We start from the raw sequence: 23,712 nt of genomic DNA, 5'->3' as shown, positions 1-23,712 counted from the left end.
CTGGCCGATGATTTATAGTACGAGGTCCATATATGGGGAATTTCTGCTCGGAAGAGTGTGCCCAAAGTGTCCTTCTGTTGTGTACTCCACTCATGTCGTGTATACTATCCGAAGGCCATGTTTTTAATCTGTGGGCACACTTTGCCAGACTCGAGGAAAAGAGACTCTAGACAATCAGAGTTGGCTTGAGCCCCTGGTTGGATTTTTTTTTCTATCACAGAAAAGTCGTCAAAATTGACCTCGGGTACCTGCCTTATTTCGAGGTTGGAGTACACCCGTGGCGCATTCACGATAAAGAAACAGATGAGAGAGAACGAATCTTGTTATATGAGCTCTCAATGATTTATTTGAGCGGGAGGGAATAAATATTAGAGTGGCCATTTGCGGACAAGGGTGTTGCAGTGGTTTTGTTGTTTGAAATTTCAGACCGTGGTTGCCCGATGTCACAATGGTTGGAACAAGGTTGGAACAATCAAGGGCGCTGTATCTAGCGCCGAGAAATGTGTGGCATCACAACAATTGCAGCACAGGATGATTGATCATCACCAGTGAGTGAAATACAGCGACATCTGTGTAACTTATGAGTATAATTTAAATCACCTACTGCGATGCAAAAGAGGCATCTATACCACTCACATTTGCTTTACAAAGGCCGTAAGGTCACCGATTCGGATCGATTGGTTTCGGGATCTTGCCTAGTAACCTTAGGCCGATACTGCCAGTAGAGCCCGTGTTAGAAAAACATATATGAGATGATAATTAATAAATCGGTTCAATACTCAGCGCTCAGCCTCTACTGAGTAGTGAACGGTTCCAGTTCTGAGTTTATATTCCTTCAAATGGACTCAACACCGCTAAAAGCGGAAAGGCACCAAGTCAAGGATATATAAGCTCCAAAAAACTCCGTAGGTATCCCCTGTGACCAGTTGATATACAACAGTGTGGGAGTCCCAAGTCGCCAGAATGGAGTCAACTTCTATAACCAAAAATACATTGTTGGATGGAATCGATACCTTCACAAGGGGCCGATAGGCGCTTGAAGTTCCGCAGTGTAAGTGACTCCAAGTGACTACAAATTGCAGGCTTGTTTCCTAGTTTTTTTAATGGTATTTGAGGACTTGGAGCAAAGCTAAAGGCGAGAATAAAGGAGAATGGCGCTGAACGGAGATAGATTGTCGATACATGGATCGATCGGTTAGGAAAACCTCGGAAGGTTCCCTGATAGGCTGATATGCACGTGTGGGGACAACGCGTAAGGCTGTTGTTTGTTGATGCTTACAGTTGTGCCGTAAAAGTCCAACAAGCCCTTCCAACCCACGACTTTGCTCCACCACCCTCTCCCATATAAAACCCTTCTTGTTGTCTTCCCCTTCCATGGCCATTCTTTTTACTCCACATACCCGTGCTATACACCCTGCGAAACGTATGCGGCGTTCCGCCACAGCCGTAATGGCAGGCACTTTTGATATCCGCCCGCCTAGAGACGCTTTGACAAGCTTGTTGAATGGTGTTGGACCATACAAAGAGGTCGAAAGAGACGAGGAGGAGAGGAAGTTGAGGAAAAAAGAGAAGAAAGAACGTGATAGAGAGAGGAAACGGGCAAAGGTGGCTGCAAAAGCACGACAGAAGGAGTTAATTGGGGGAGGAAGCGCGACAACAGACGGCAAGCTGGCCAGCACGAGTTCTATTCCGCAGCCGCAGCCGCCTGCCGCCAGCACCTCCTCGTTTTGGCGCGCAAGGCCAACCATTCATATTCCGGCGATGCAGCGATCGGTGTCGGTCACACCCTCACCTGCAAACTCGCCCTTGCCATTGCTCGACACACCAGGCTCGACTCCAGGGCCATCTATCTCTTCGAGCACATCGCGCACATCGTCCAAAAGACCACATACGCCTGATGATGATGAAGACCTTGGCACAGAGGCCACTCTCTCTGCACCGCCAAGGGCTCAACATCGGAGAAAACGTGTTGCGACGAAGAAAGGGTGGAAGGGATGGGTGGAGGGCTCCCCGCCGCCATCAGAAAAATTGATCAACTTAGACGCTGTTCCAGTCCTTCAGGAACGGCGAACGCGTAGTGGGAAAAATTTCGATGCCATCGGTGTTGGCAAGGAGGGATGGGTCTGATTGTGAGTGTCATACTGTATGACCTAACCGTTCGTTTTTATTGATTTTTGGTATTACAGTAGGATACCCGTCAAGAGGACAGCCGGCGTTATCCATAGATTTTTAGGCGATTCCTCTCGTCGCCGTTGTCGTTGTCGTCGTCGTTGCAAGGATGGAACACACCCCAGATATCCGCACCGATTATCTCCTTGTCATCGCGTGCTCCTTACGTCGCTGGTGTCTCCAGTTATTTTCTACTTCTCTATGTCCTCGTTCATCGCGTTGTATCTGTTTTTTTTTTTGCAAGCTGATCTGTAGTCTTCTTGCCTTAGCTTTCTCTATCAACATAAAGTATCTGTGTTCTAGTTTACAATTTTTTTCCACCTTGCTCCATCCTGTGTAAATGCTCTAAGAGTGCCTACCCATTGTAGCTTTCCGTTCGGCTTGGTCTACTCAAGTCTGAAGGGCTTGGAATATAATGCAAGCCATTTTTTGAAAGAGTTATGTAATGCTTATCGACAGCCTCTGGAAATAATAGAGCGTAAAGTATCGTTGACGTCCAAGTTGATTGCAAGTTGACGTCCTCAAGGCATTTCTCATTCTACCCGTGTTTCCCCTGCGTGGCATTTCATCGCTCAATATTGCTGGTGCACATTGCGTATCTGCTCCACTTAGAGTTTTCCTGGGAAAGAAGAACGCTCCAGCATAGCACCAGGACAACACTCAACAATTCTTGCAAGCCATGGCGTTGCTGCACATCCCCGCACCGATACTTCCCATCGCGCCCTCATGGTTTCCCGGACACATGATGAAGTTCACGCGGATGCTGCCAGCATTACTTACACGAACAGACGTCGTTCTTGAAATAAGAGACTCGCGTCTGCCCTTGACAAGTATAAACAGGTCCCTGGAAGGTGTGTGCTCTTTTCCTGCGTCTCCTTCGGAGTGTGCTATTACCTACATGTGGCATTCATACTCTGCATTGACGGGGTTCTTCAGTTCTTTGTTGTGGTGCACCGGCACTCTCAGCCACTTGCCCAAGGCAGGTGACTGACTGAACATCATTCCCCCACTTTGTATCGACGTTCTTCTCACTTCGTTGCCAATTTAGGCGCACTTCGGAAGTGGAGATTAGAGCGTGGATGGGACCCAAACAATCCAACACGCCGCATAATAGCTGCTGAAGCCTGTGAGCACATTGTGGTCCTGAACAAGCGCGATCTTGTTCCTGAATGGGGCACCGAGGTAAAGCTTCTTCTCCTTCGATATCGAAAAGCCTCGTCTAAAACGCATTTTCTTCTCTTGAGCCATTCCGTCTGGCGATGGCGAAGAAGTTTCCTCATCAGCGTTTACTCTTCGCGTCGTGGCAACGACCGCGGGATATCAGAAATTTGAGCGAGATCCTAGTAAGTATGTTATATCTTTTTCAGTCCAGCGCAGATGGTCGCCCATGGTATTACTCCAGACTAACCACTTCACCATTAGACATCGCGAAGCAACATCCACATGCTATGGAGCTAAACGTACTCGTAATTGGAATGCCGAATGTCGGTAAATCAACTCTATTGAATGCCCTTCGCCACATGGGGATCAAAGGCCGTGCGTATAGACTGTTTGACTGTCCGTGCTACAATTGATACGTTTATGATGTAGGAACACCAAAAGCATTCAAGACCTCTGTAAATCCGGGAATGACACAAGCTCTCTCGACACGGCTGAAGCTATCCTTGGATCCCCTCGTTTATGCCTACGATACCCCAGGGGTTATGTTACCCTTCCTGGGACGCGGGGCAGAAGGTGCAGAGAGAGGTGTTAAACTTGCTTTGATAGGTACGTAAACGCTCAACCCACCCCTCCCTTTGTCACGGTGATCAGTAGGTCTCGTGGACTCTTGAATTCTCATTGATCTGATTGATGTAACAGCGGGGATTAAAGAAGGCATGTATGACATGCAAACACTGGCAGCATATCTGTTGTACAGACTAAACGTTCTAAATCCCATTGGTAAGTCACTTCTTCCACAACATCGTTAGCGTTCAGAACTTAAATGTGCACCATCCAATTTAGCACCAGCTTATCTACATCTTCTACCGCCTGGTTCTCAACCTACCTTTGACTTGGAAGATTTCTTGACTAACCTTGCTCAGAGGATGGGTATGATTACGAGAGGAGCTGAGGTAGATCTAGCGCGAGCTGCTGTTTACTTTGTACGCTGGTGGCGTGAGGAGGGCGGGCTCTTGTCTGCTTCTTCGGCATTCAACATTGGTGTCAACACCAACACCAACTCATCGGCAACATCTCCCCAGATTACCACGGCTCCAGGACAGTTTTTCTCTACGCAAGGCTGGGGATTTGATTTCCAGTGGGATCTACAGCCCCAAGAGGTGACTTCTCTGCAGGGAGGTATGGACCCGAGTACACTGGTGCAGGACAAGATGGAAAGATGCATTCAAGATTACGTGGAGATGACGGACAGGCAAGAGTCAGAGGAGAATAACCTCAGTCAGACGCAGGTGAAGAAGAGACAGGTGTTTGAGGAGAAGTTGAAAAGGCGCATGAAGCGCGAGAGGCGGTGACACGGTCTCTCCATTTGGCCAAGAAAGTCCACCACTTCTCTCTAATCGTCACTAACAAATATACTTAACAGTGTATATTGGAGAATATAATGATACAATCAACGAGTAGTATACAGACATAAGGTTGGAGAACAGAGTTTTGTAAGCAAGGGAAAAAGGGACAGGTATCAGAAGTCCAAGTAATCTCGGCCAGCGCCTGACCAGGCGCCTCCAGTCCCTCCCGTGCCACCATATGGGTCTTCTCCCGGCATGCCTCCCACCCCTACACCGGTACCCTCTACGTCCTTGAAGGAGAATTCTCGGTTGAACTTGGTCTCCAGCGACGACATGGTTCCAATGAGTTTCGTACATGCTTGATGCAATATGGCTTGAGGTGTTATCGTTCCGTCCGTTTGGATCTTGATGAGAAAGTAGGGGTGAAGGGGGTGGGGAACTTTGTACCCCGCAAAGAGGATCTGTGGCATTGACAGAAGCTGACTAGAACAACAGGTAAGATGAAGACACGCTAGAAGACAAAAAGGCAGCGTACGCTCGGAGCATATTGCCAAGGGTATGATCCTGTTTAACGATTTTGATAGTAGCGGCGTTGGGAATCTTCGTGTCCTCTGTTATTTCCACTCTGGATTATTATCCACCACGTTTGAACCTTTTGCGGTGTTTGCTATGGCAGAGATGGAACGCACGGCTTTTCGCCATCTTCAAGAACGTAGAGCTCGTAACGATTAGGTGCGTTCATGTCTGTTAGAAGTATGGTTAGTTTATGGCTTGGAGAGAGGAATAATGTTGAGAATGGTTCAGCAAAAAAAAGTGCGATCATAAACATGTTCACCGACAATAAATATTGGCTTGAAGCCCATCATTCCATAGGATGAAAAGAAATAGAGCACTCACGGTTTGTTTTTTGGTGACAGCGACAAGGACTGAACAAGAAAAGCAAAAGATGCGACAAAAGTTTACCACACCTTATTTGGTGTTGTTGACAAAGTGGCACCCACACAGACAGAACCGTAAAGTGTCCATTGGCCCTCCGAATCTCAACACCTCCTCAAGGTTAGTCTTCCGTCTCTATGCCCCTCCCATGCACCCATATTCTGTGATATGGAGTTCTGGACCTTCCATTTCCATGTCGTTTTGCGAAGAAAAGTGGAATTTGAGGTTGGATGGGATAGGATGGCTTTGGATGGCGTCTATGGGTCAACCGTTTGCAAACAGAACGCTAACGTTTAAAAAATACAGAAACCATGCCATCCCGGTTCTCCAAGACTCGCAAGCACCGCGGCCACGTATCGGCCGGTCACGGACGTGTAGGAAAGCACCGTAAACATCCAGGTGGTCGTGGTCTTGCTGGTGGTCAGCACCACCACCGGTACGCCTTGGTTCTCTCTTACGGAGATGATGCGTACTGATCTCTTTATTGCGTTTTAGAACCAACTTCGATAAGTACCATCCTGGTTACTTTGGAAAGGTCGGTATGCGCCATTTCCATCTCACGCGCAATCAATATTGGCGCCCGATCATCAACGTCGACAAGCTCTGGAGTCTTGTACCTGAAGAGGAGAAGAAGGGCTTGACTGAGGATTCTGAAGTCGTGCCAGTTATTGACACCCTGAGATTTGGGTATGGAAAGGTGTTGGGCAATGGACAGTACGTTCCGATAAACGATGATGGAATGAACTTTATAGCTGATTGAACCTCTAGGCTACCACAACGTCCTTTCATCGTAAAAGCGCGTTTCGTTTCAGCAAAAGCAGAGTATGTGGATTTACTAATATCTTGGATTCTTTTTAAACCTTGTGTCATAGGGCCAAAATCAAGGAGGCTGGCGGTGTTGTATCATTGATTGCATGAACTTGTCTGCAGCACTATTCCATTACTTTTTTTCCATCTATGAACGTATGCGAATACAGCACTATGCCTTGAAATGAGTGTCTCCGCAGTTGTAACCGAGGTTGCTGATAGTGAGATCACGTGAGAAGATGACAATCGTCATAGCCTCGAAGATAGCTGTTGTCCCCTTATTTAAAGAACAGTTGATGTCCATCACCTCCCACTCCAATCGAATGTCCCTCGTCGTCTAGTCCAAGTCGTTCTCCACGGCGCTTACCATTTCACAACGACCAGCCGCACAAACCAGCCGTACTATTTCTCTCTTGCCTCCCACGCACAGAAACAATTCACATGAGCCACCAACCTACTGCTGCGGGGGGCGCTCCAGTCGTGCAACTCGACCACCTTTTATCGCCAAACACTGCTGATCCTACCAACGCTCCGAACAATGTCAAGGACAAAAAGTCACAGGATCCCCTCTTCGGTCCAAACATTGGCTCTGTCAATGCTGGGCCTGCATGGACGTCGACGATGGACAAGAAAATTGTAACAGATGAACTGACGCCGGACATCGTCAATGGGTGGATCGAAAAGAGCAAGGAGGTGAGTATTGACTGATTAGTTATAATCATCATCAAATTTCCTGTCTCCTCCTAGTCATCCTATTGCTTCGAGACACCATTATTAACCAGTCTTTCAGTCTTCACAGCCGACAACGACTTTACAGGCGCTGGTGAACCTCAAGCGGCCAACACTGCGTCTATCTCCCCTATCTTCCGTCGCAGAAGATTCTGCGACTCCTACCCCAGGTGAACCGTATCACCAGCATCACCACGGCCTCGAGTTTGAATATGATTGCGACGCACCGAAGTGCGGTATATATGTTCACGTTTACCTTCCCAAAGCCCACCCAGATGCACCACCCGCACCCCCACATCACCCCTTTTCGAGACTGCTCGTATTCGAATCGGTCGTCGAGGGCGGGTTTGCAAGCCACCTGACATTAGATGATGGCGCCCTTCTTGAGCTGGGGCGGTTTGAACATATACCGGCTGCTTCAACATCTTCCGATGCAACCGGCGCGTCTACTGCTCCGGCTGACGCCCTCCCAGGCACCAAGCCGACAAACGATGATCACCCGAGCGATTTATCAGCCAACCCGGCCGCTTCATCTGAAGTAGGCACAACCGGTCGACAGAATCGTCGTCGGTTTTCTCGTTTCCACTTTCGCAGGCGATCCCTGAACCGCAGTATCTCGGGGCCAGCTTTGGCCGTTGTTGACGCTGAACCTGCTGCGCAAGAGACAAAGAACAAGAATGGGAAAGATGGCGAAAATGAAGGCGTTAAAGTGACCATCCGATTGGCGGCACTTGATGAGCAAGCGACCGAGCTTGCCTCCCCCAATGAACAAATTACGTATCTGCACATCGTTCGTCTTGGAGCCAAGCCTGCTGACGCAGAGGAAGGCACTGAGGATACAAGGCCTTGGGTCGTCAAAGTTGTGAAGCGCGAAGCTACCGTGGGTTTTCGTTTTGCGCACTGGGCAGGTGATGCATGCTGATTCTTGCTTGTTAGATCGGCCCACACACTTTCCACCTGCACGAGATTTTTGGATTGACATCCGCGGCTAACCACGCTGCTACGCCTGTAACACCGTCATCACCTACACACACATATCCTCCTATAGACCATGCACAAGGCGCAGACGAAGACAGCCCACAGTCGGAGTGCCTCCTCTGCCTTTCATCCCCACGGGAAGTCGTGCTTCTCCCTTGCCGTCATCTTGTTGCGTGCAAGGACTGCGCACTTAACATGGTGGAATTTGGAGCTGGCGGAAATATTACGCAGGGAGTGGCGGAGCCTGCGGTCCCCGCTGTTGCTGGCGAGACCGGTGCCCCTGCGACGCCTGGGGCCCCTGCTACTCCTCCAGCCAATCAGAGAAGGAAGAGGAAGGCGAAAGGGTGGTTTTGTCCCATTTGTCGACAACGTACTCTCTTCTCTTTGCGTGATTTTTACATCCAGAATCTGATTTATTTATTTTTTAGCCTATACGTCACTCCTACGAATTACCACGGCGCCTCCACCGCCATTGGAGGATAAAGGTGACTCTGAGACGGAAGACGAAGCGCCCCCTGCTGAGCCTGAGACTGCAGAGACGCCGACGACGGAAGTCCGGAGTGGAGGTTTGCTTGGAGGATCTTTGCGACCTGGGTTCTTGAGGGGCTTGAGTCTTTCGAGAAATCCGCAACAGACGGTCAGACCTGATATTGAAAGTACTGCTGGATTGGGGAGGGTTGGAGTGTGAACAGACACACTCCCCCGTACTTGTTTTCTTCTTCCTTCCTATTTGATTTTGGAGTCTTTTGTCTGACGATTTATATTTGTACGATTAGGAGGGTGGATGGTGTAGTTTTTCCTTTGAACTCCAGTTCCTCAGCGGCTTGTACCCTATATCCTGGCTTTGCTATGTTATTTATATCTCGTTTTCAACGCGTCATATTTTGCCCAGCTATATTTGTTTTTTCTACAATCGTAATGCATCGAGGTATCACTGCGTACCTGGTCCTATCTTGTGATCATGTCGGCGGTTAAATTTATAAATTGTTCGGCAGGAGGAATGTAGTACAGGTTGAAGATAAAGCACAGTTGGCAGCTGGTACGTACGCAATAGGTAGAGAGAGTCTCCTCTTTTCTTGACTCCGAAGTGACGTACATCGGGGGAGCGATCGGTGGATCTATACCCAAATAGGACTAAGCATCCCTTCATGTGTCCTTAAAACCGTCAATCCGTTCGTTTGTCTTCCCTCGTCGCTCCTTCGGTTCCCCCCCTCTGCTGCCTCTTAAACAATGTACGTCCTTGTTGTCTCGTTCTCTTCGCGTCGCTGATTTTCACAGGTCGGACACTTCGTCCGCCAAGAGCGCGTCCACGGCGACCTTCGTCACAGCGCTTGTCTTCAACGCAGCTGTCTTTGGCATCGAGCTCGTCATCTTCACTCTCTTACGACCTTACTTCAAGGCGATTTATGAACCACTCACTTATACCCCACCACCATCGTGCGTTTCGTCATTCTTCCTCTTTCCCTCCTTATCTAACTTTTTTTCAACTAGTAAACGCGCACAACCCCTATCCAACAGCCTTTTATCATGGCCTATCGCCGTCTTCAAAGCGGACTACCGCGGTATCATTCGTGCCAATGGGCTCGATGCATATTTCTTTGTCCGCTTCCTGCGCATGATGGTCAAAGTCTTGTTACCCATCTGGATTATCTCATGGATCGTCCTCTTCCCCGTTACTGCGGTCAATAGCAGCGTTTCAGGAAAGGATAGCCTTGATAAACTTAGCTATGGAAATGTGGCGAATGATATACAAGTTCGTTATGCCGCTCACTTGATTTTGGTTTATATCTTCACTTGTAAGGCCCGTTTCTTGTCACTTCAACTCCGCTGAACACCTTTTTTAGTTTGGATCTTTTATAATATCAAAAACGAGATGAAACATTTCCTTATTACGCGTCAACAACACCTTATCGAAACCGAACATGCTAAATCAGTGCAAGCTAATACCATTCTCATAACTGGAATACCCGCGAAATACCTGTCTCAAGACGCGCTTTACAAACTATACAATGGATTACCAGGAGGAGTGAAACGAATTTGGATTAACCGGCAAGTACTGTATCTGTTCTCGATCCCTTCTGTTATTAAATTAAGTCTAGGAATCTCAAGGATTTACCTGACATCTATGACCGTCGCCTCGCAGCATGCAGTAAACTTGAATCAGCTGAAACGGCCTTGCTGCGAACTGCTGCGAAGCTGCGTCTTAAAGACGAAAAGGCGAATGGACCCAAGAGCGAGAAGAGTCAAGAAGCGAATATCGAAGAGGCGCCGACTGCGCAAGCTATCGAAGTTCCAGTCGGAGACCGTCCCCAACATCGTCTTGGTTCCATTCCATTCATCGGAAAAAAGGTTGATACGATCGAGTGGGCTCGTCAGGAGATAGCGGAATGCACTCGGTTATTGGACGAAGGCCGCGCACGCATTCGGGAGGCAGACGAGGCACATGCTCCTCATGATGACGACGACCTTTTCAGTGCATCGTCGGTTGATGATGAAGGAAATCCTCGGGTGCGTCAGAAAAAGGGCGAGCATGGTATCAAAGAAATTGGACATGCAGTCAAGGGCGCTGGGCAAACAGTAAAGCATACTGGCGAGGCCGTCAAGGGCAGAGTAATAGGCTCAGGCGGGGCGGGGGAATACCCGCCTATGAACAGCGCATTCATCACGTTTAGGAAACAGATTTCGGCACATTTGGCGGTTCAGGTTCTGGCTCACCACGAGCCTTACCGGATGAGTAAGTTTTCCGTCGTGACTTTCATTTTGTATGAACTCTAATTTTATTTTTTCATGTAATAGGCGACCGTTACGTTGAAGTCTCCCCCGAAGACGTAATCTGGGCCAACTTGGGCATGAATCCTTACGAGCAAAAGGTTGTTTCATTTTCTGTTTTTCTTTTCCCATGACTAAAGAATTAATACCCCTTGCAGATTCGGGTCGCCATCAGCTACGCAGCTACTGCAGCACTCATTATCTTTTGGACCATCCCTGGTTTGTTCCATACTTCCCTCCACGCAGAATTTGATTACCAATCGCCGTTTTGACTAGTTGGATTTGTCGCTGTGATCTCCAACATCTATACCGTCTGCGCCAAAGCCGTTTTCCTAAGTTGGATCTGTAAACTCCCGAAGGTTGTCGTTGGCATTATTTCTGTGCGTCTCCCTCTCTTTGCACCGCGCCCAGCGGAAGCTGAACATACGCCAGGGCATTCTCCCACCAGTCCTCTTGGCAGTCCTGATGATGCTTCTTCCCATCATCCTGCGCCTCCTCGCTCGCTTCGAGGGTATACCCAAACGCACCGGATTGGAACTTTCGCTGATGACCAGATTTTTCATCTTCCAAGTCGTCGTAGGTCTTTGATAAATGTTGCTGAAGCCTTGATATAACGGGATGACATTTTCAGCACTCATTTTTGGTTGTCACCATTGGCTCTGGTATTGTGGCGTCCCTCACTGGCATTCTGAACAATCCAACGAGTGTACCAACGATCTTGGCGCAACAGTTACCTCAGGCTTCTACATTCTTTTTGACGTGAGTATTCACATCTATCTCGCCGTTCTTGATGGTTGAATGTCGTTTAGATATATTATTCTCCAAGGTCTCTCGGGCGTCGCTGGAGGGTTCCTGCAGATCGTACCGCTTTTAATCTACTACGTCAAGCTGTTCATACTCGGTAGCACTCCCCGCTCGGTCTACGACATCAAGTATGGTGCAAGGAACGTTGCTTGGGGAACTACATTCCCTGGCGTAACGCTGCTTGTCGTGATCAGTTCGGTTTTCCCCTCCATATGCGGCAAATATATGACTGAATCTCTTCCATAGCCCTAGGATACTCCATCATTTCGCCCGTTATAAACGGTCTTGCTTTTGCAACATTCTTCCTCTTCTATATGCTGTACAAGTATATCTTTTTGTGGGTTTACCAGCAAGACCTCAAGAGCGACACTGGTGGATTGTTTTTCCCTAAAGCAATTCAACACGTGTTCGTGGGCATGTATGTGCAGCAGCTTTGCCTGTGTGCGTTGTTTTTCCTCGCCCAAGATGATAAGAAGAAGGCAAGCGCTGTTCCAGAAGGCGCTCTCATGGTTGTCCTGATTGTCATCACGGTAAGTTTCCTCTTATGAATGAAGAACAGAGTTTGATTGACCACCTTATCAGGCTGGATTCAATATCATCATCAATCAATCATATGATCGCCTCTTGTGTGCACTCCCTCTGAGTCTGCAAGACAAGACGTACACTGCACAAGGTGACGAGGGAGAGGAAGAACACGAGGGACAGGAAGAACCCATTCCCTCGAGGACGCCGCAGGAACTTGAAGCGGGTGGTCCTCAGGACCACGACAAGCTTGCGAAACAGGGATTGATTTCGGAGAGCCCAGCAATCGAGGAGAAAAAGCGTGCGGAACTTGAAAAGAAGATTCAAACAGAAGAAGATTATGGCTTCGCGCACCCCGCTGCTTCGAGACCCCAGAGGACTATTTGGCTTCCGAGAGACGATCATGGCTTGGTGACGGAGGAGCAGCGTGCTTGTGCTGAGGCTGGCGTGGATGTGAGTGACAAGAATGCACAAATGGATGCGAAGGGCAAGGTCGATATTGTTGGTGGGCCGCCGGATTTAGTGGGCGAGATATAGTTTTGGAAGGAACATGGGATTTTGAACAGTAACCCAGCAGTTGGCCTAATTTTTTTTCTATTTCCCTTTTTATACCCCCGCCGTCAGAGAAATAACTCTATGCGAACCTGTCTTTATCACGAATTTACAATCTATGATACATTTTTGAAGTGAACTAGTTAGTAACTTCCTCTATTTTTCTCCCTTACAGGAATGTACGGAACATTTACCCTTCATGGCGATTGGCTTTTCCGCTAAAGTTGTTGAAGGGCTTGTGCTGTGATTGAGTCTCTTTTTTTTTTTTTTTCATAAGCCTGGTGGCCTACTGCCATTCCATCCATCTTGAACGGGATGATGTGCACAGTGCTTATATGAGTGATACAACACATTGATGTGAAGAAAGACGCAAACATTGCATTGACAGCAATGCGGTGATATATATACGTACTATGAGGTAGGTGAATCCAAGTGGAACTGACTAGCAGGGGAGGTTCAAAAAATTGCTAAGATGTTCAAGTCTTGTAGATACGGAGTAGTCGTTGTTCTGTGACTATCCGTGTTCGACAGAGGGGGCATTCGCGAGAGCTCGCCATGACCATATCAGAGCACCCTCTACACATCGCCAAGTGTCTTACAAGAAAACATTAATCCATGAACAAACGAGACACAAGACAAACCACCTACCCGCAGTCTACAATCGCAATGTTTGCTTCGTCATCTTGACAAACGACGCACAGTCCAGTACGTTCCAACGCAGACGCCATCTTTTGCGTTATGGAAGGTGAAGGGGTTCTTGGAGGAGGCGGAGAGGAATTACTTCCTGAGGTTTTCTCGCCATGGTGATGCGCTGACCGACTCGAACTGGAGTTTCTGCTTGGCGAAGAACTTCGATCACTATGGCTTTCGCGTTCCCTACGCTCTCTGGCCCTCTCCCCCTCCTCCATCCTCTCAACCTCCCTCTGCACCCTTTCCATCTCTTCCATCTCTTCTGCCAATCTCTGCCTCTCACGTTCCCCTTTTTCGGCACCCACCAGCGTTAGCACCTTTTGCACCAGATCACTCTTTTCCAGAACTTGACCCGGGTTCACATGGTTGGTATTCAAAACGGATTTAAGGTTACCAATGCTGAGGGATCCGATGCGCTCGGAGGGCATGGTCAGCAGGTCTTCAAGTGTTGGAGGAGCTGTTGGAACGGGTGCCTCTCGTGGGCGTGGAGGTGGCGGTGGTGGTGTTGAACGAGACGACGACGACGCCGTTGGCGGTGCGTTACGCTGGGAATCAGGCGCTGTTCGTGGTCGGTAGGGATATCCTTGTTGCGGGTGCTGCTGTGGCTGAGGACGTGAGGCATGCGGAGGCACTGGTGGCGGTCCTGCATTGTGGAAGGGGTTGTTGGCGTAATGCGGGTTATATCCAGGCGGGTAACCTTGCCCGGGATATCCTGTGTTCTGTGGAGGTGGCCGAGGTTGGAATTGGGGAGGAGGGGGTTGCTGGTGCTGCGGCCCTCCCGGATACGTTGAATGTGGCGGAGGCGGTGGGTAAGGCGGAGGATTATATTGCTGTTGCTGTGGGCGCGATGGTGGTGGTGGCGGTGGTCCCGCAAAAGGATTGCTCTGGCGGGGAGGTGGTCCATCCGGAGCGAGGTCTGGCCGAGGGAACTCGTGTACTTGGTTAGCGGGTGGTGGTCGTGGTCGTGGTGGGGTTGCGGTTTCACCTGAACCACCTGTTCGAGAAAAGAGCCCTCGAGGACGGCTTGTCGTCTTGTCTGGAACTGAATACTTCCTGTAGAAATTCTAAAAAGCTAGTTAGGATTTGAAAGAGGAGCAAGTCGTTTGGTAAGACCTCATTCTCTGATGGCAGGCAACCATTTTGCTGTGCTCACAGTCAGTGGAAATGACCGTATAGTTGCATCCATGTAACGTACCCGTATGGCGAGGATACCATCGATAAGATCATCCTTCTCGACAGCGCGATCTATCTTGATATTATACACATTCACATATTTCTTCAGCTTAGCCAAAGTCAGGGATTTGAGATAAGTTCGACCGCCCGCGGTAACTGTCGCACACAAACATTTCATTGATTTTGACGAAACACCAAATGTCGGCCGCTTACTCGTTAAATACTCTATGCAGAATGCGCAAACGCTCATAGCATCATATCCTGTATCATGGCCCAAGCGAGGCATCAGAGCGTGGAAGTCTGAGCAACTATGACAATATGAATAGCCTAAAGCGCACATTTATACAACGATTCTGGATGATGGTTCATCGGACTCACCGCAATGATTACACTTTCTCGGTCTAGTGAAGATGAGGTTGAACTCCTTGTTACATTTTCTACACGCTTCTGGCTGAGTGTCCTCGAATGAAGCAGGCAAAGGACCGCTCAAGAGCGGTAGTCCACGACCGTCGGCCATTATTATCAAAGAGATGGAGTTGTCGTGATTCTATGGCTTATAAGCTTGAGCGCCGAGTAGGCATGTACCAATAACACGTTGTCATCACAATTGCATTTGTCAGCTGGACACAGGACCAACACTGCACAGGAGATATACAATGCTGTTGTAGTTATTAGACTGTAGTATAAGTAGCAGCAGATAGCGATGCAGTGATGGAAATATTTAACTTAGAGGCACTTCAGGAACTGTTGTCCAAACTTGATTTGTATTCTGATCAAAGCATTGATATACCTGAACCACACTCCAGTTCTCCAGGTTCCCGTCTGTCAGATCCAAACATTCTGCAAACGCATAGTAAGCATCTAGGCTAGCCTTCGACAAGCTAAGGTATGCGACTGTAACGAACCTTTACCAGCTGGTTCGCTTGTGCTCAACTCAATATGATCACCATTTGTGTAATTCCAAGATTGAGCAGCTCGACCATTGGAACACTGCCAAATTTTCATTTGTGCTCCGTTCTGTGGACCTAAGTGCCTATAATCAGCCGTGCTGCCAGTGGAAGGGGGTACGATGGGACGGATAGACACCTGAACCTGCATCCAGACAATATGCGGTACCAGCAGCCTGAAGGCTAGTGCTCGTTCCCCGTACGATGGTCCATTGTTGTGCCGGAGTGCCGTTGCAGTCGTATCTAACGTTTCATGGTTTGTAAATTCAACTGATCGAGGGGGAGTAACGATACATTTGCACAAAGGTACCGTTTGCGAAATTTGCTCCGCGAACGTCCAAGCATTTGTCCTGGTTTCCGTTAGGGTGTATTTCCACGGGATTTGCAGACGATCCTGGATATCCGTCTGAGGCTGTCGGGCAGAATCTGGGTGAAAGCTGGATTTAATTGAAAGAAACGGGAATGTTAAACGCTACTGACGTTACTCTGAAAGCAAAGTTGTTGCGACATGCGTAGAATGGCAGAGTAGGGGCAGATTGATCGGTGAAATTAGGCAAGGTCAGGGGAGGTGCTCCGTAAGTGACGGCATTCCGGCATTTGTTGGAGGTGCAAGTTGCCGTGCCACAGAGACCGCCTTCCTTCAAAAACATTAGTTAAGGAAAGACTTCAGGTTGCTGAAAATCTCACAGGAGCACTGAAAGGTGCAATGGATACGCCAACGTTGAAGTCGTTTCCCAAGTCACGAATAATATAATAAATGTTGTCCTGCCAGCAATTAGTTGAATCGCTAGGTCACCTAGAAAACGACATGCAACGAACATTGAATACAGCTCTTGTCATACCTGGACCCGCTGCATTACTCCCATTCAATACGGAGTTTGTGTAGATTTCGCCACTCCAATTGGATGGCTTAGACTCCGTCAGATAACGTCCAGTATGAAGAAGTCCCGAGTCATCGTTGCCAAAGAATACCCGAATCGGTATCGGGCAACGGCTAACCACTGTGAAAGTCCGAGACGTGGCGGCAGAAACAATGCTGACTAGAAAACAAAGCGCGACTAGCATGGATTCAAGTATGAAGCTAAAGAGTAGCTATAGCTTTGAGCGCCCGGCGCATCGGAAGTTTGCCGAAATGACTCAAAAGAGTCAAGGCTGAGGTCTCAGGTGGGTCGTCATTGGCGGCGCCTCGTGGGAGCCTCCAAGTTTCCGGAAATTTGTAGTATGCTGACGCCTTTTTTGTGTCATACTGGAATTTTTGTGGGTCCAGGATGCACTTTGCTGGTAGTGCTTGACTGGGTTGAATTGGCGTTGAATATTTGGTCAACGCAGACATACCAGGCCGGCCTTGATTTTCCTTTCCCCCACAGTCGAACTCCATTTTTTTTGGCTCCAGTCTCTCTTACCCTCAGCATTATCATAATGTAGTCGCATTCCTCCAAATTTTCAAGAAACAATGTGAGGTTGACATTTATCGAAGGTTATACATCCTTATGCATCCTCTTTCTGTCAAACAGTCTCCTCGTGCGTGCTGCGACTCGTCGAGTCATAGTTCTTGCGTCTGCACGTGTCATCCATGGAAAGGGTTCAAGAAACTCCGTAGCTTTCGGTCTCCACTCAAAGCTATCAAATTATCGACATCATGCTCACTGTAACCTTTGTACGCCTTCTTCAACCCTCTTAATTGAAAATTCTCCAAGCTGAAGCTTAGAGTTTAGATTAGGCATGGGGAGAGTGAAGATAACTTGGTATGCGTCTGAGATGCAATGAGGGAGGCAGAATCCATCTAATAATGACCCACAGAGAGACGTCTGGGCTGGTTGGAAAGACGCCTCGCTTTCAGACCTAGGTATGATTAGTCTTCCAAGTTGCAAAAAACGCTGACATTGATGTCTTCTAGGGAAAAGAGTTCGTTTTCATGGTTCTTGGCCTGACGGCTATCTAACCTGCGAAATGTAGCAAGCCCAAGCTCTCGGCCAGTCTTTCTCCAGCACTCAGATAACCCACATCTATACCTCGCCTCTCCTCCGTGCGCACGCAACAGCCCAATCCGTTTTAAACTTACAGTCCGAGCCCAAGCCCTCCTTCACTGTCTCGCCGAATCTGCGAGAGCAGCACTTTGGCATTGCGGAAGGCAATAAATGGGTCATTAGAGCACCCAATGATACGCCCGTCGAAGAACTTTGGGCGCAGAAGATTTTCCCCGTCCAACAATCTCGTCAAGACAAGTTTCCAGAAGGAGAAAGCCTGGATGATTTGGCGCGCAGAGCGGAAGTGGCGGTCAGGGAGTGCATATTGCCTCACGTTGAAACCGACAGTGTGCACGTAGCGATTGCGAGCCATGGACTTTGTATCAGTGAGATGGTGGCAGCCTTGTTGAGGCTCGACCCAGGATCGAGAAGAGATATATCGTATGCGGGACTTTTGAATACTGCTTGGACGAGAGTTGAGGTGCAGTCAAGGGTGGGTCACCTGTTGTATCTTGACTCCTGATCACTAACTATAATTTCATCCACTAATAGGATGGACATGTTGAAGGTATACATTCCCTCAATCCGGCTCCCCTCCAGGTGAGGGTCACGCATGTCAACAATAAGGATCATCTCTCTTCGGTGGTCAGTCAGTTCGTTGAGCGTCAAACCATGAACTAATAAATCATTGCAATAGGCGAAAGAACCTATATCGCTCCATCAAGGCGATGATGGGGCGCAGGCAGAGGCTCGCGCTTTCTTTGGTGGAAACTTAGCCGCAAGTGACGCTGAGAAGGTAGCGGCATAAGATCGAAAAAACCGTCTTATTCTGCAGGCCAGATATATGTAGATAATACCTTGAATATACGCGGATGGAGAAAAATAAGCAGTCGTCTCGCCATACGATGTAGAGATAAAAGTAAATGTACACAACTGAAACCAATCACTCCCCTCAAGGACCACCGGAAACATTCTCGAATTGCGCAGAGTAATGCGGTTCTTTAGGCTTTCTTAAATGCCGAGGGGGTCCTTGGGGACGCTTTGGGTACGCCCAACCTGACGCAGACCTGCTTCTGCGGTGTTCCAACATCTTCCTCCCGATACCCAAGGGCACACTGTCGTCGTGAAGAATACGGTCGTTAACACTGGCGTTTCTGACGACTAACTTTTGAGGAGCGCTGTGAGCCCGCGTGTGGTCGTGACTCGGGGAAGAAACCAGTAGGGCGGGGGCGTCTTGTTCAGAGGGGGATGTGGGCATCGTGAAGAACTCCTTGGGGGACAGTAAAGGACTGGTATTTACTGGTGGCATACGGTCTGTCGGCTTGGCGGATGGTTGATTAGCACACGCGAGAATCATCGCATCAGAGAGAGCGCCAGGGCCGTCCTCAGTAGGGGGGCGTTTTGGACGAGGAGGGGCGCCAGGTGGTGCCTTGTTATAAGCCGCAAGAGCAGCCTTGTATTGCGCCAAATTTGGAGCCGCTGGAGCTGGGACAGAGTTGTAAGGAGCTCCAGATGTCAAGACGGGGACATCATAACACGAGCGAGAGGATGAGCGCCGAGACGAAGACGAAGAGTATTTGGAATCCGGAGAGGCAGGTGAGGTGTCTAGTGTCCTTGGCATACCCCAGAGATCAGCTGAGTGGCCAGATAAGCCCTTCTCGTCCGCTTCAGGTAGAACAGGGGAGACGGGAAGAACACGCATCCAGGAAGGCGTTCGAACTTTCTTGGGCCGCTTAGGAGGTTGCTCGCGACGCCAAAGCCTGCTGACACAGGGATGCATGATAATGAAGGTTAACAAAGCAATGAGAGCGATGCCTCCAAGAGCGCCCCCTAAAACGGCGACCTTCTCCAATGGATGAGACGCAGGCTTTTTGGGAGTCGGGGTGGCTGACGGCTCAGAGATTGGAGTTTCAGTTTCAGCGGGCACATCATCAGACGAAGAGAGCACGACAAGACCGCCACTTGGAATTGTGGGTTCTGAAGGAGCTTCCGTTGCGGTCGTTTGTTGGCCCTCTTGAGTGGTCGTTTGTTGGTCCACTTGGGTGGTCGCTGGTTGATTCGCTTGCGAGGTCGTCGTTGGTTGAGGCGGTGGAGCCACAGGAGGAGACGTTGCCTTGGGTCCCTTCACAGTCATAACTCGAAAAACTTGAGATACGGGTGCCAAGTGATGTCCTTTGCCTGCCTGCGCTTTGGTGGTGGGGATGGTTGCCTCAAAGGGATTATATAATGTCGTGACTGCAGCATTGCGAGTTACTTGGCGTATTTCATGTGTAAAATCTGTATGCCTGATAGCCCCTTCACCAGGTTTGGTATGGACAAGAGCGTGTTGGACTTGAGCAGTTTCAAGAGAAGCCGGAGCAGCGAAAGAAAGACCAATAGAGAGAAGAACCAAAGAGAGGATGCGCCGAAGTCGAGACGACATTGCGGCGACTTGTAGACTTAGTAAAGAACGTGGTGCAGCGTGAGCTTAGATGCGGAAGAGAGACAAGAGTGCCGGTCTGGTGCAAGGACATTTTGCAACCCTTATAACGGAAAGTAACCGGAGGCTGACGCTGTTTCGCCCTCCGATGCTAACGAGTACAAACAATGAAGTCCAGCATCAGGCGGCCCGTGGCCCGTGTCGATTGCAGGTGCAGAGGAATTCTTGATCGCAGGCGCGAATGTGGAGTTGTGGACACTGGACGGTGGGGGTGTACTGTGTCATTACATAACGGAATTGGTGAGGAGTACGGATGTTCAAAACCGAACGAGCTTCGTGTTCATCTAGTTTAGCGCATTGGCTTGGTTACACGCCTTTATATTATACGTGCATTACATGTTGGAATAGAAAAAATAGTTCGAGCAAAAGTCAGCAATGACATTTACAAAATTGCAGCTTCTACATGACACAAATGTTTACATCGCTTGTTCAACGCAACGAAAGAAAGGGACCTCTAACGCAATTGATCCAACATATCAAGATCATGTTGCTTCTCCATGATTGAATACGGGTGAACACCCTCAGGCCAATCAATTCCTTCTTGATTCAAGGTCACCGGGTAGCGTCCTTCACCCGCTTTTTTGCACCAATCGAAGTCAATGATCATCGCCTTTTCTTTTTTGGTTGTGATCAAAATATTCGGTAAGCGTAGATCGCCAAATACTAGGTCGGCTGAATGGAGGACCTCAAGAGCACGTTTGACCTGGCCAAATTGTTCTTCAGAGAGCGAGTGTGTGGGAGAGGTTGCAACAACGAAGTCCATGATGATCATATACCGCCCCCCGTACGTTTGTTCATTGTCGTGCTCAGTTCTGGCATAGTGCAAGGCGGGTGCAAGCTGATGTTCAGCAAAGAGACGGTGAGCTGCCGCATTGTACATGGGCACAAACTTGACCACGTAAGACCGTCCGGGTCGATTATTTCTCTTCACTTTGTAAACGAGTTTGTCTGCACGGTCTTCTGCAAGCCGCTCAATGTATGTGAAAGTCTGCCCCTGAAAGCCCCGGAAGAACGGAAAGCCATCGGGACGAAAACCCGCATCATTGGACAAGGAGTCGTAGTACTCGCGTAGCTTAGAAATAGATATCCGTAGGGCGGCAAAAAGTCGCGACACAGAACGCAATCGGTCATCATTGTAGACATCCCCTCCGAGCCATAGATATTCCGTTAACGGTTGCATAATTACTCGATCCACATAAACAGCACCGAGCACACATAGCCACGGCCCTGCGATCTCTAGAATGAAGCTGGGGCAGTACGATATGGCCTTTAGGTAATCCTCTAGTAAGAGTGTAGCGCTGTAGATTGGGATGTCTCGGCAAAATTGGTTTTGCTACTTACGTTTTGCATCGGCCCAGTATTTGCAGTAGGATAAGCCGCCTTGGTTATATGGGTCGGCGCTGCCCGTTCCAATTTCATTTTTACCTCGCGCAAAACTAGATATGCAGTGTAGGGACCTCTTGAATGAATAATGACGCCATCACTGAGGACACCAGATGCTGAGACCCCAATAAAGTAGGCACCGAGAAGCATCAGCAAATGTTTGTCGATAGCGTCAATCCGTTTATTTTTATTGTCGTATATGTGTGCGCTTGCTTCGAAAAGTTTTCGGACGGATGAATAAGTCTCAGCGTCTATGAAAATTGACTCATCATCTTTAGCGGCTTGAAATGAATCAAAGATGGGGTGGAACAAGCCGATAGGGGGTCCGAAGTTATGACAGGGACGGCCGTTGAGAACTGGGCGTTTCTGTTGCTCCTTCAGAAAGGCTGGCATCGCTGCGGCCGAGGAAGGAGCAAGAGCGATCCTTGCTATTTCAACGTCCTCTTCTTGGTCTATGGTTTCGTTAGTTAACAGGGAATAATGGTCACAAATGCTGTGAACATGCCTCGGCTGAACGTAAGACGCTTCGCGCTGCTGCCTTCCTCTTCAGACCGTCGCCTCTTCTGACCCGAAGGCATTGGCATCGTCACGAGCAACAATTCTAACTTCTTGAGATTGAGGCTTGAAAGCTTCATTGTCGGGTTCTTCAACATTTGTGCATTGTCGCCGTCGACCAACTGGATAGGGGCCAGTAAATCCTCCCCAGCGGATATCGCCATGTCCGGCTTCGTGTGGATATTAGATCCATCAGGACGTAGACTCTCTAAAGCACACCTTCCAAACGCACAGTTCGCTTGCGGCAAAATGATTGAGGACAGGCTCCACCCCCTTCTCTTCAAGTGGTCGACAGTGTCGATTGAACGTATAAGGACGGGAAAGTCTTCAGCTCCATAGAGCGTGTTCTCGTGATTGATGAGTCGGCACCAAACGGTATCCATTGTGATGGCGGTGACAAGAAACTAGAATGAAGGAAAAGGGTCCCGCGACGCGGTTGCTTGTATCTGTTTGGTAATTGTGACCTTGAAGGTAATTTTACACAAGTGCAAACAATGAAGTCCAACGCGCCGCAGTCGGCATTTATAGCACAGAAGTCCATGCACTTCATTCTCAAAACATGTCTGTCGATCCATACCATGCCGTGCAGCAGGAGATTCAGACGTCGCTGCAAACCGCTGCCCAATTGAGGTCCTCTTACCTCCGCATACGAAATATGGCCTCAGAAGACAGCGAGGAGTTGATGTGGGCGCGAAACGAAGTGAGTTCTTTTTTACGTACGTGTGTTCATTAATGAGGATGCTAACTATGATCTCTTTCTAGCTGAAAGCTACGTTAGCTGCGCTCGAGGCGGACCTTGAGGATTTGGAGGAGAGTGTAAAGTGCGTTCAGTCCAAGCAACGCTCAGACGCCATTTAACTGTGACCTAGAATTGTGGAGTCCACTGATGCGCGAATGTTTGGTCTTGACGATGCGGAGGTTCAGACGCGACGCCAGTACGTGGGACATGTGCGGAAAGAAATCGAGGTGGGTTTTACCTTCTTACCAATGTCCAGTTTTCGAACCATACGGTATGGGGGCTTTCTTAACGGCTAATTATCTCCCTCCTATGCAAGTCTAGAGTATGAGAACAGAATTGACTGCCTCGTCCCTGTCAATACCTCGACAGCGTCAAACCTCGGATTCCACACAACGCGATAAACCTGGTTCTCCGTTCTCTGACCAATATGGAGACGATCATCAAGCTGAATGGGCACGAGAAGAACAACAGGTCTGTTATAGCGTTCATAGTTTTGGTTTCTCTGACCGAATTTCCTTTAGATGATGATACGAGAACAAGATAACACAATGGACTCAATAGCTGGCACGCTCAACACCCTCGCCCAACAAGCTAGTCTGATGGGACAAGAAATTGGCCAGCACAATGAGTGCGTACTGGATTTCTGTGACCGATCACTTACTGAACTTCCAATTAGAATGCTTGACGATCTTGAGCAAAACGTTGACAAGACCGACACCAAGTTAAGCGATGCAATGCGGCGACTCCGCAAGTTCCTGAGAGATTCTGAGGAAAGGGGGAGCGGTTGGTGTATCGTTATTTTGATATTGGTATTAATGGCTCTTCTGCTCGCTGTTATACTGGTATAACATATAGACATGGTTCCTCGGATTGGTTTCTCTTTCAATCCACTAATAAACCTTCCTAAACTATTTACAGCCTTATGTACATTACGCTATTACGCCTTACGAGTATGCTTCGAGTTTACGGAGAGTTCCTCCGGGAACAATCAAGCTACTATGCTCAA

General features: G+C 48.7%; 12 protein-coding genes across 12 annotated transcripts; 7 read left to right on the top strand and 5 right to left on the bottom strand.

The window, feature by feature from the left end:
• Positions 1-1,374: 1,374 nt before the first annotated feature.
• On the top strand, positions 1,375-2,542 carry LACBIDRAFT_294376 (uncharacterized protein; the record flags this gene model as incomplete). Its single annotated transcript, XM_001881274.1, has 2 exons — positions 1,375-2,129; positions 2,187-2,542. One exon carries the CDS (start codon positions 1,375-1,377, stop codon positions 2,125-2,127), a length of 753 nt encoding a protein of 250 aa, XP_001881309.1. The 3' UTR covers positions 2,128-2,129; positions 2,187-2,542.
• A 306-nt stretch (positions 2,543-2,848) lies between these two features.
• Positions 2,849-4,682, top strand: LACBIDRAFT_327303 (uncharacterized protein; the record flags this gene model as incomplete). Its single annotated transcript, XM_001881273.1, has 7 exons — positions 2,849-3,020; positions 3,218-3,295; positions 3,453-3,512; positions 3,592-3,705; positions 3,760-3,936; positions 4,030-4,110; positions 4,174-4,682. 7 exons carry the CDS (start codon positions 2,849-2,851, stop codon positions 4,680-4,682), a joined length of 1,191 nt encoding a protein of 396 aa, XP_001881308.1.
• A 60-nt stretch (positions 4,683-4,742) lies between these two features.
• LACBIDRAFT_190677 (uncharacterized protein) lies at positions 4,743-5,418 on the bottom strand (the record flags this gene model as incomplete). The annotated part of the gene is made up of 3 exons (XM_001881093.1): positions 4,743-5,159; positions 5,212-5,301; positions 5,366-5,418. 3 exons carry the CDS (start codon positions 5,416-5,418, stop codon positions 4,850-4,852), a joined length of 453 nt encoding a protein of 150 aa, XP_001881128.1. The 3' UTR covers positions 4,743-4,849.
• A 505-nt stretch (positions 5,419-5,923) lies between these two features.
• LACBIDRAFT_185073 (60S ribosomal protein L28) lies at positions 5,924-6,581 on the top strand (the record flags this gene model as incomplete). The annotated part of the gene is made up of 4 exons (XM_001881272.1): positions 5,924-6,048; positions 6,108-6,326; positions 6,381-6,434; positions 6,485-6,581. The coding sequence occupies 4 exons, from the start codon at positions 5,924-5,926 to the stop codon at positions 6,528-6,530; spliced, it is 444 nt and encodes a 147-aa protein (XP_001881307.1). The 3' UTR covers positions 6,531-6,581.
• Positions 6,582-6,860: 279 nt separating this feature from the next.
• LACBIDRAFT_297698 (uncharacterized protein) lies at positions 6,861-8,814 on the top strand (the record flags this gene model as incomplete). The annotated part of the gene is made up of 4 exons (XM_001881271.1): positions 6,861-7,112; positions 7,210-8,028; positions 8,085-8,496; positions 8,555-8,814. 4 exons carry the CDS (start codon positions 6,861-6,863, stop codon positions 8,812-8,814), a joined length of 1,743 nt encoding a protein of 580 aa, XP_001881306.1.
• Positions 8,815-9,356: 542 nt separating this feature from the next.
• On the top strand, positions 9,357-12,758 carry LACBIDRAFT_297697 (uncharacterized protein; the record flags this gene model as incomplete). The annotated part of the gene is made up of 13 exons (XM_001881270.1): positions 9,357-9,362; positions 9,427-9,563; positions 9,618-9,922; positions 9,971-10,175; positions 10,226-10,860; positions 10,923-10,996; positions 11,054-11,114; positions 11,172-11,275; positions 11,328-11,471; positions 11,527-11,654; positions 11,705-11,892; positions 11,946-12,229; positions 12,282-12,758. The coding sequence occupies 13 exons, from the start codon at positions 9,357-9,359 to the stop codon at positions 12,756-12,758; spliced, it is 2,748 nt and encodes a 915-aa protein (XP_001881305.1).
• A 491-nt stretch (positions 12,759-13,249) lies between these two features.
• On the bottom strand, positions 13,250-15,153 carry LACBIDRAFT_297696 (uncharacterized protein; the record flags this gene model as incomplete). Its single annotated transcript, XM_001881092.1, has 5 exons — positions 13,250-13,367; positions 13,422-14,527; positions 14,577-14,606; positions 14,659-14,963; positions 15,015-15,153. 5 exons carry the CDS (start codon positions 15,151-15,153, stop codon positions 13,250-13,252), a joined length of 1,698 nt encoding a protein of 565 aa, XP_001881127.1.
• Positions 15,154-15,357: 204 nt separating this feature from the next.
• LACBIDRAFT_235479 (carbohydrate-binding module family 13 protein) lies at positions 15,358-15,954 on the bottom strand (the record flags this gene model as incomplete). The annotated part of the gene is made up of 4 exons (XM_001881091.1): positions 15,358-15,476; positions 15,548-15,661; positions 15,723-15,826; positions 15,878-15,954. Coding segments are annotated over 4 exons (414 nt in total), but the record flags the coding sequence as incomplete, so codon positions are not given.
• Positions 15,955-17,209: 1,255 nt separating this feature from the next.
• On the top strand, positions 17,210-18,450 carry LACBIDRAFT_294369 (phosphoglycerate mutase). Its single transcript, XM_001881269.1, has 7 exons — positions 17,210-17,240; positions 17,299-17,328; positions 17,384-17,429; positions 17,481-17,488; positions 17,540-18,043; positions 18,103-18,195; positions 18,248-18,450. Exons 1-7 carry the CDS (start codon positions 17,223-17,225, stop codon positions 18,356-18,358), a joined length of 810 nt encoding a protein of 269 aa, XP_001881304.1. The 5' UTR covers positions 17,210-17,222; the 3' UTR covers positions 18,359-18,450.
• A 52-nt stretch (positions 18,451-18,502) lies between these two features.
• LACBIDRAFT_297693 (uncharacterized protein) lies at positions 18,503-19,972 on the bottom strand (the record flags this gene model as incomplete). The annotated part of the gene is made up of 1 exon (XM_001881090.1): positions 18,503-19,972. One exon carries the CDS (start codon positions 19,970-19,972, stop codon positions 18,503-18,505), a length of 1,470 nt encoding a protein of 489 aa, XP_001881125.1.
• A 511-nt stretch (positions 19,973-20,483) lies between these two features.
• Positions 20,484-22,350, bottom strand: LACBIDRAFT_327295 (uncharacterized protein; the record flags this gene model as incomplete). The annotated part of the gene is made up of 3 exons (XM_001881089.1): positions 20,484-21,362; positions 21,455-21,864; positions 21,885-22,350. The coding sequence occupies 3 exons, from the start codon at positions 22,348-22,350 to the stop codon at positions 20,484-20,486; spliced, it is 1,755 nt and encodes a 584-aa protein (XP_001881124.1).
• A 176-nt stretch (positions 22,351-22,526) lies between these two features.
• LACBIDRAFT_297691 (SNARE protein TLG1/Syntaxin) lies at positions 22,527-23,554 on the top strand (the record flags this gene model as incomplete). Its single annotated transcript, XM_001881268.1, has 6 exons — positions 22,527-22,667; positions 22,730-22,788; positions 22,837-22,933; positions 23,028-23,177; positions 23,228-23,334; positions 23,383-23,554. 6 exons carry the CDS (start codon positions 22,527-22,529, stop codon positions 23,552-23,554), a joined length of 726 nt encoding a protein of 241 aa, XP_001881303.1.
• Between the last annotated feature and the right edge of the window lie 158 nt (positions 23,555-23,712).

Source organism: Laccaria bicolor, genomic scaffold (genome assembly GCF_000143565.1).
Source record: "Laccaria bicolor S238N-H82 LACBIscaffold_12 genomic scaffold, whole genome shotgun sequence".
In the NCBI taxonomy this organism is placed as follows: domain Eukaryota; kingdom Fungi; phylum Basidiomycota; class Agaricomycetes; order Agaricales; family Hydnangiaceae; genus Laccaria; species Laccaria bicolor.
This window is presented reverse-complemented; position numbering and strand designations above follow the sequence as displayed.

Coding starts and splice junctions, on each gene's coding strand:
- LACBIDRAFT_294369 (XM_001881269.1), top strand. Junction 17,329..17,383: donor GGGAGAGTGAAGATAACTTG/GTATGCGTCTGA, acceptor AATGACCCACAG/AGAGACGTCTGGGCTGGTTG. Junction 18,196..18,247: donor AGGATCATCTCTCTTCGGTG/GTCAGTCAGTTC, acceptor TCATTGCAATAG/GCGAAAGAACCTATATCGCT.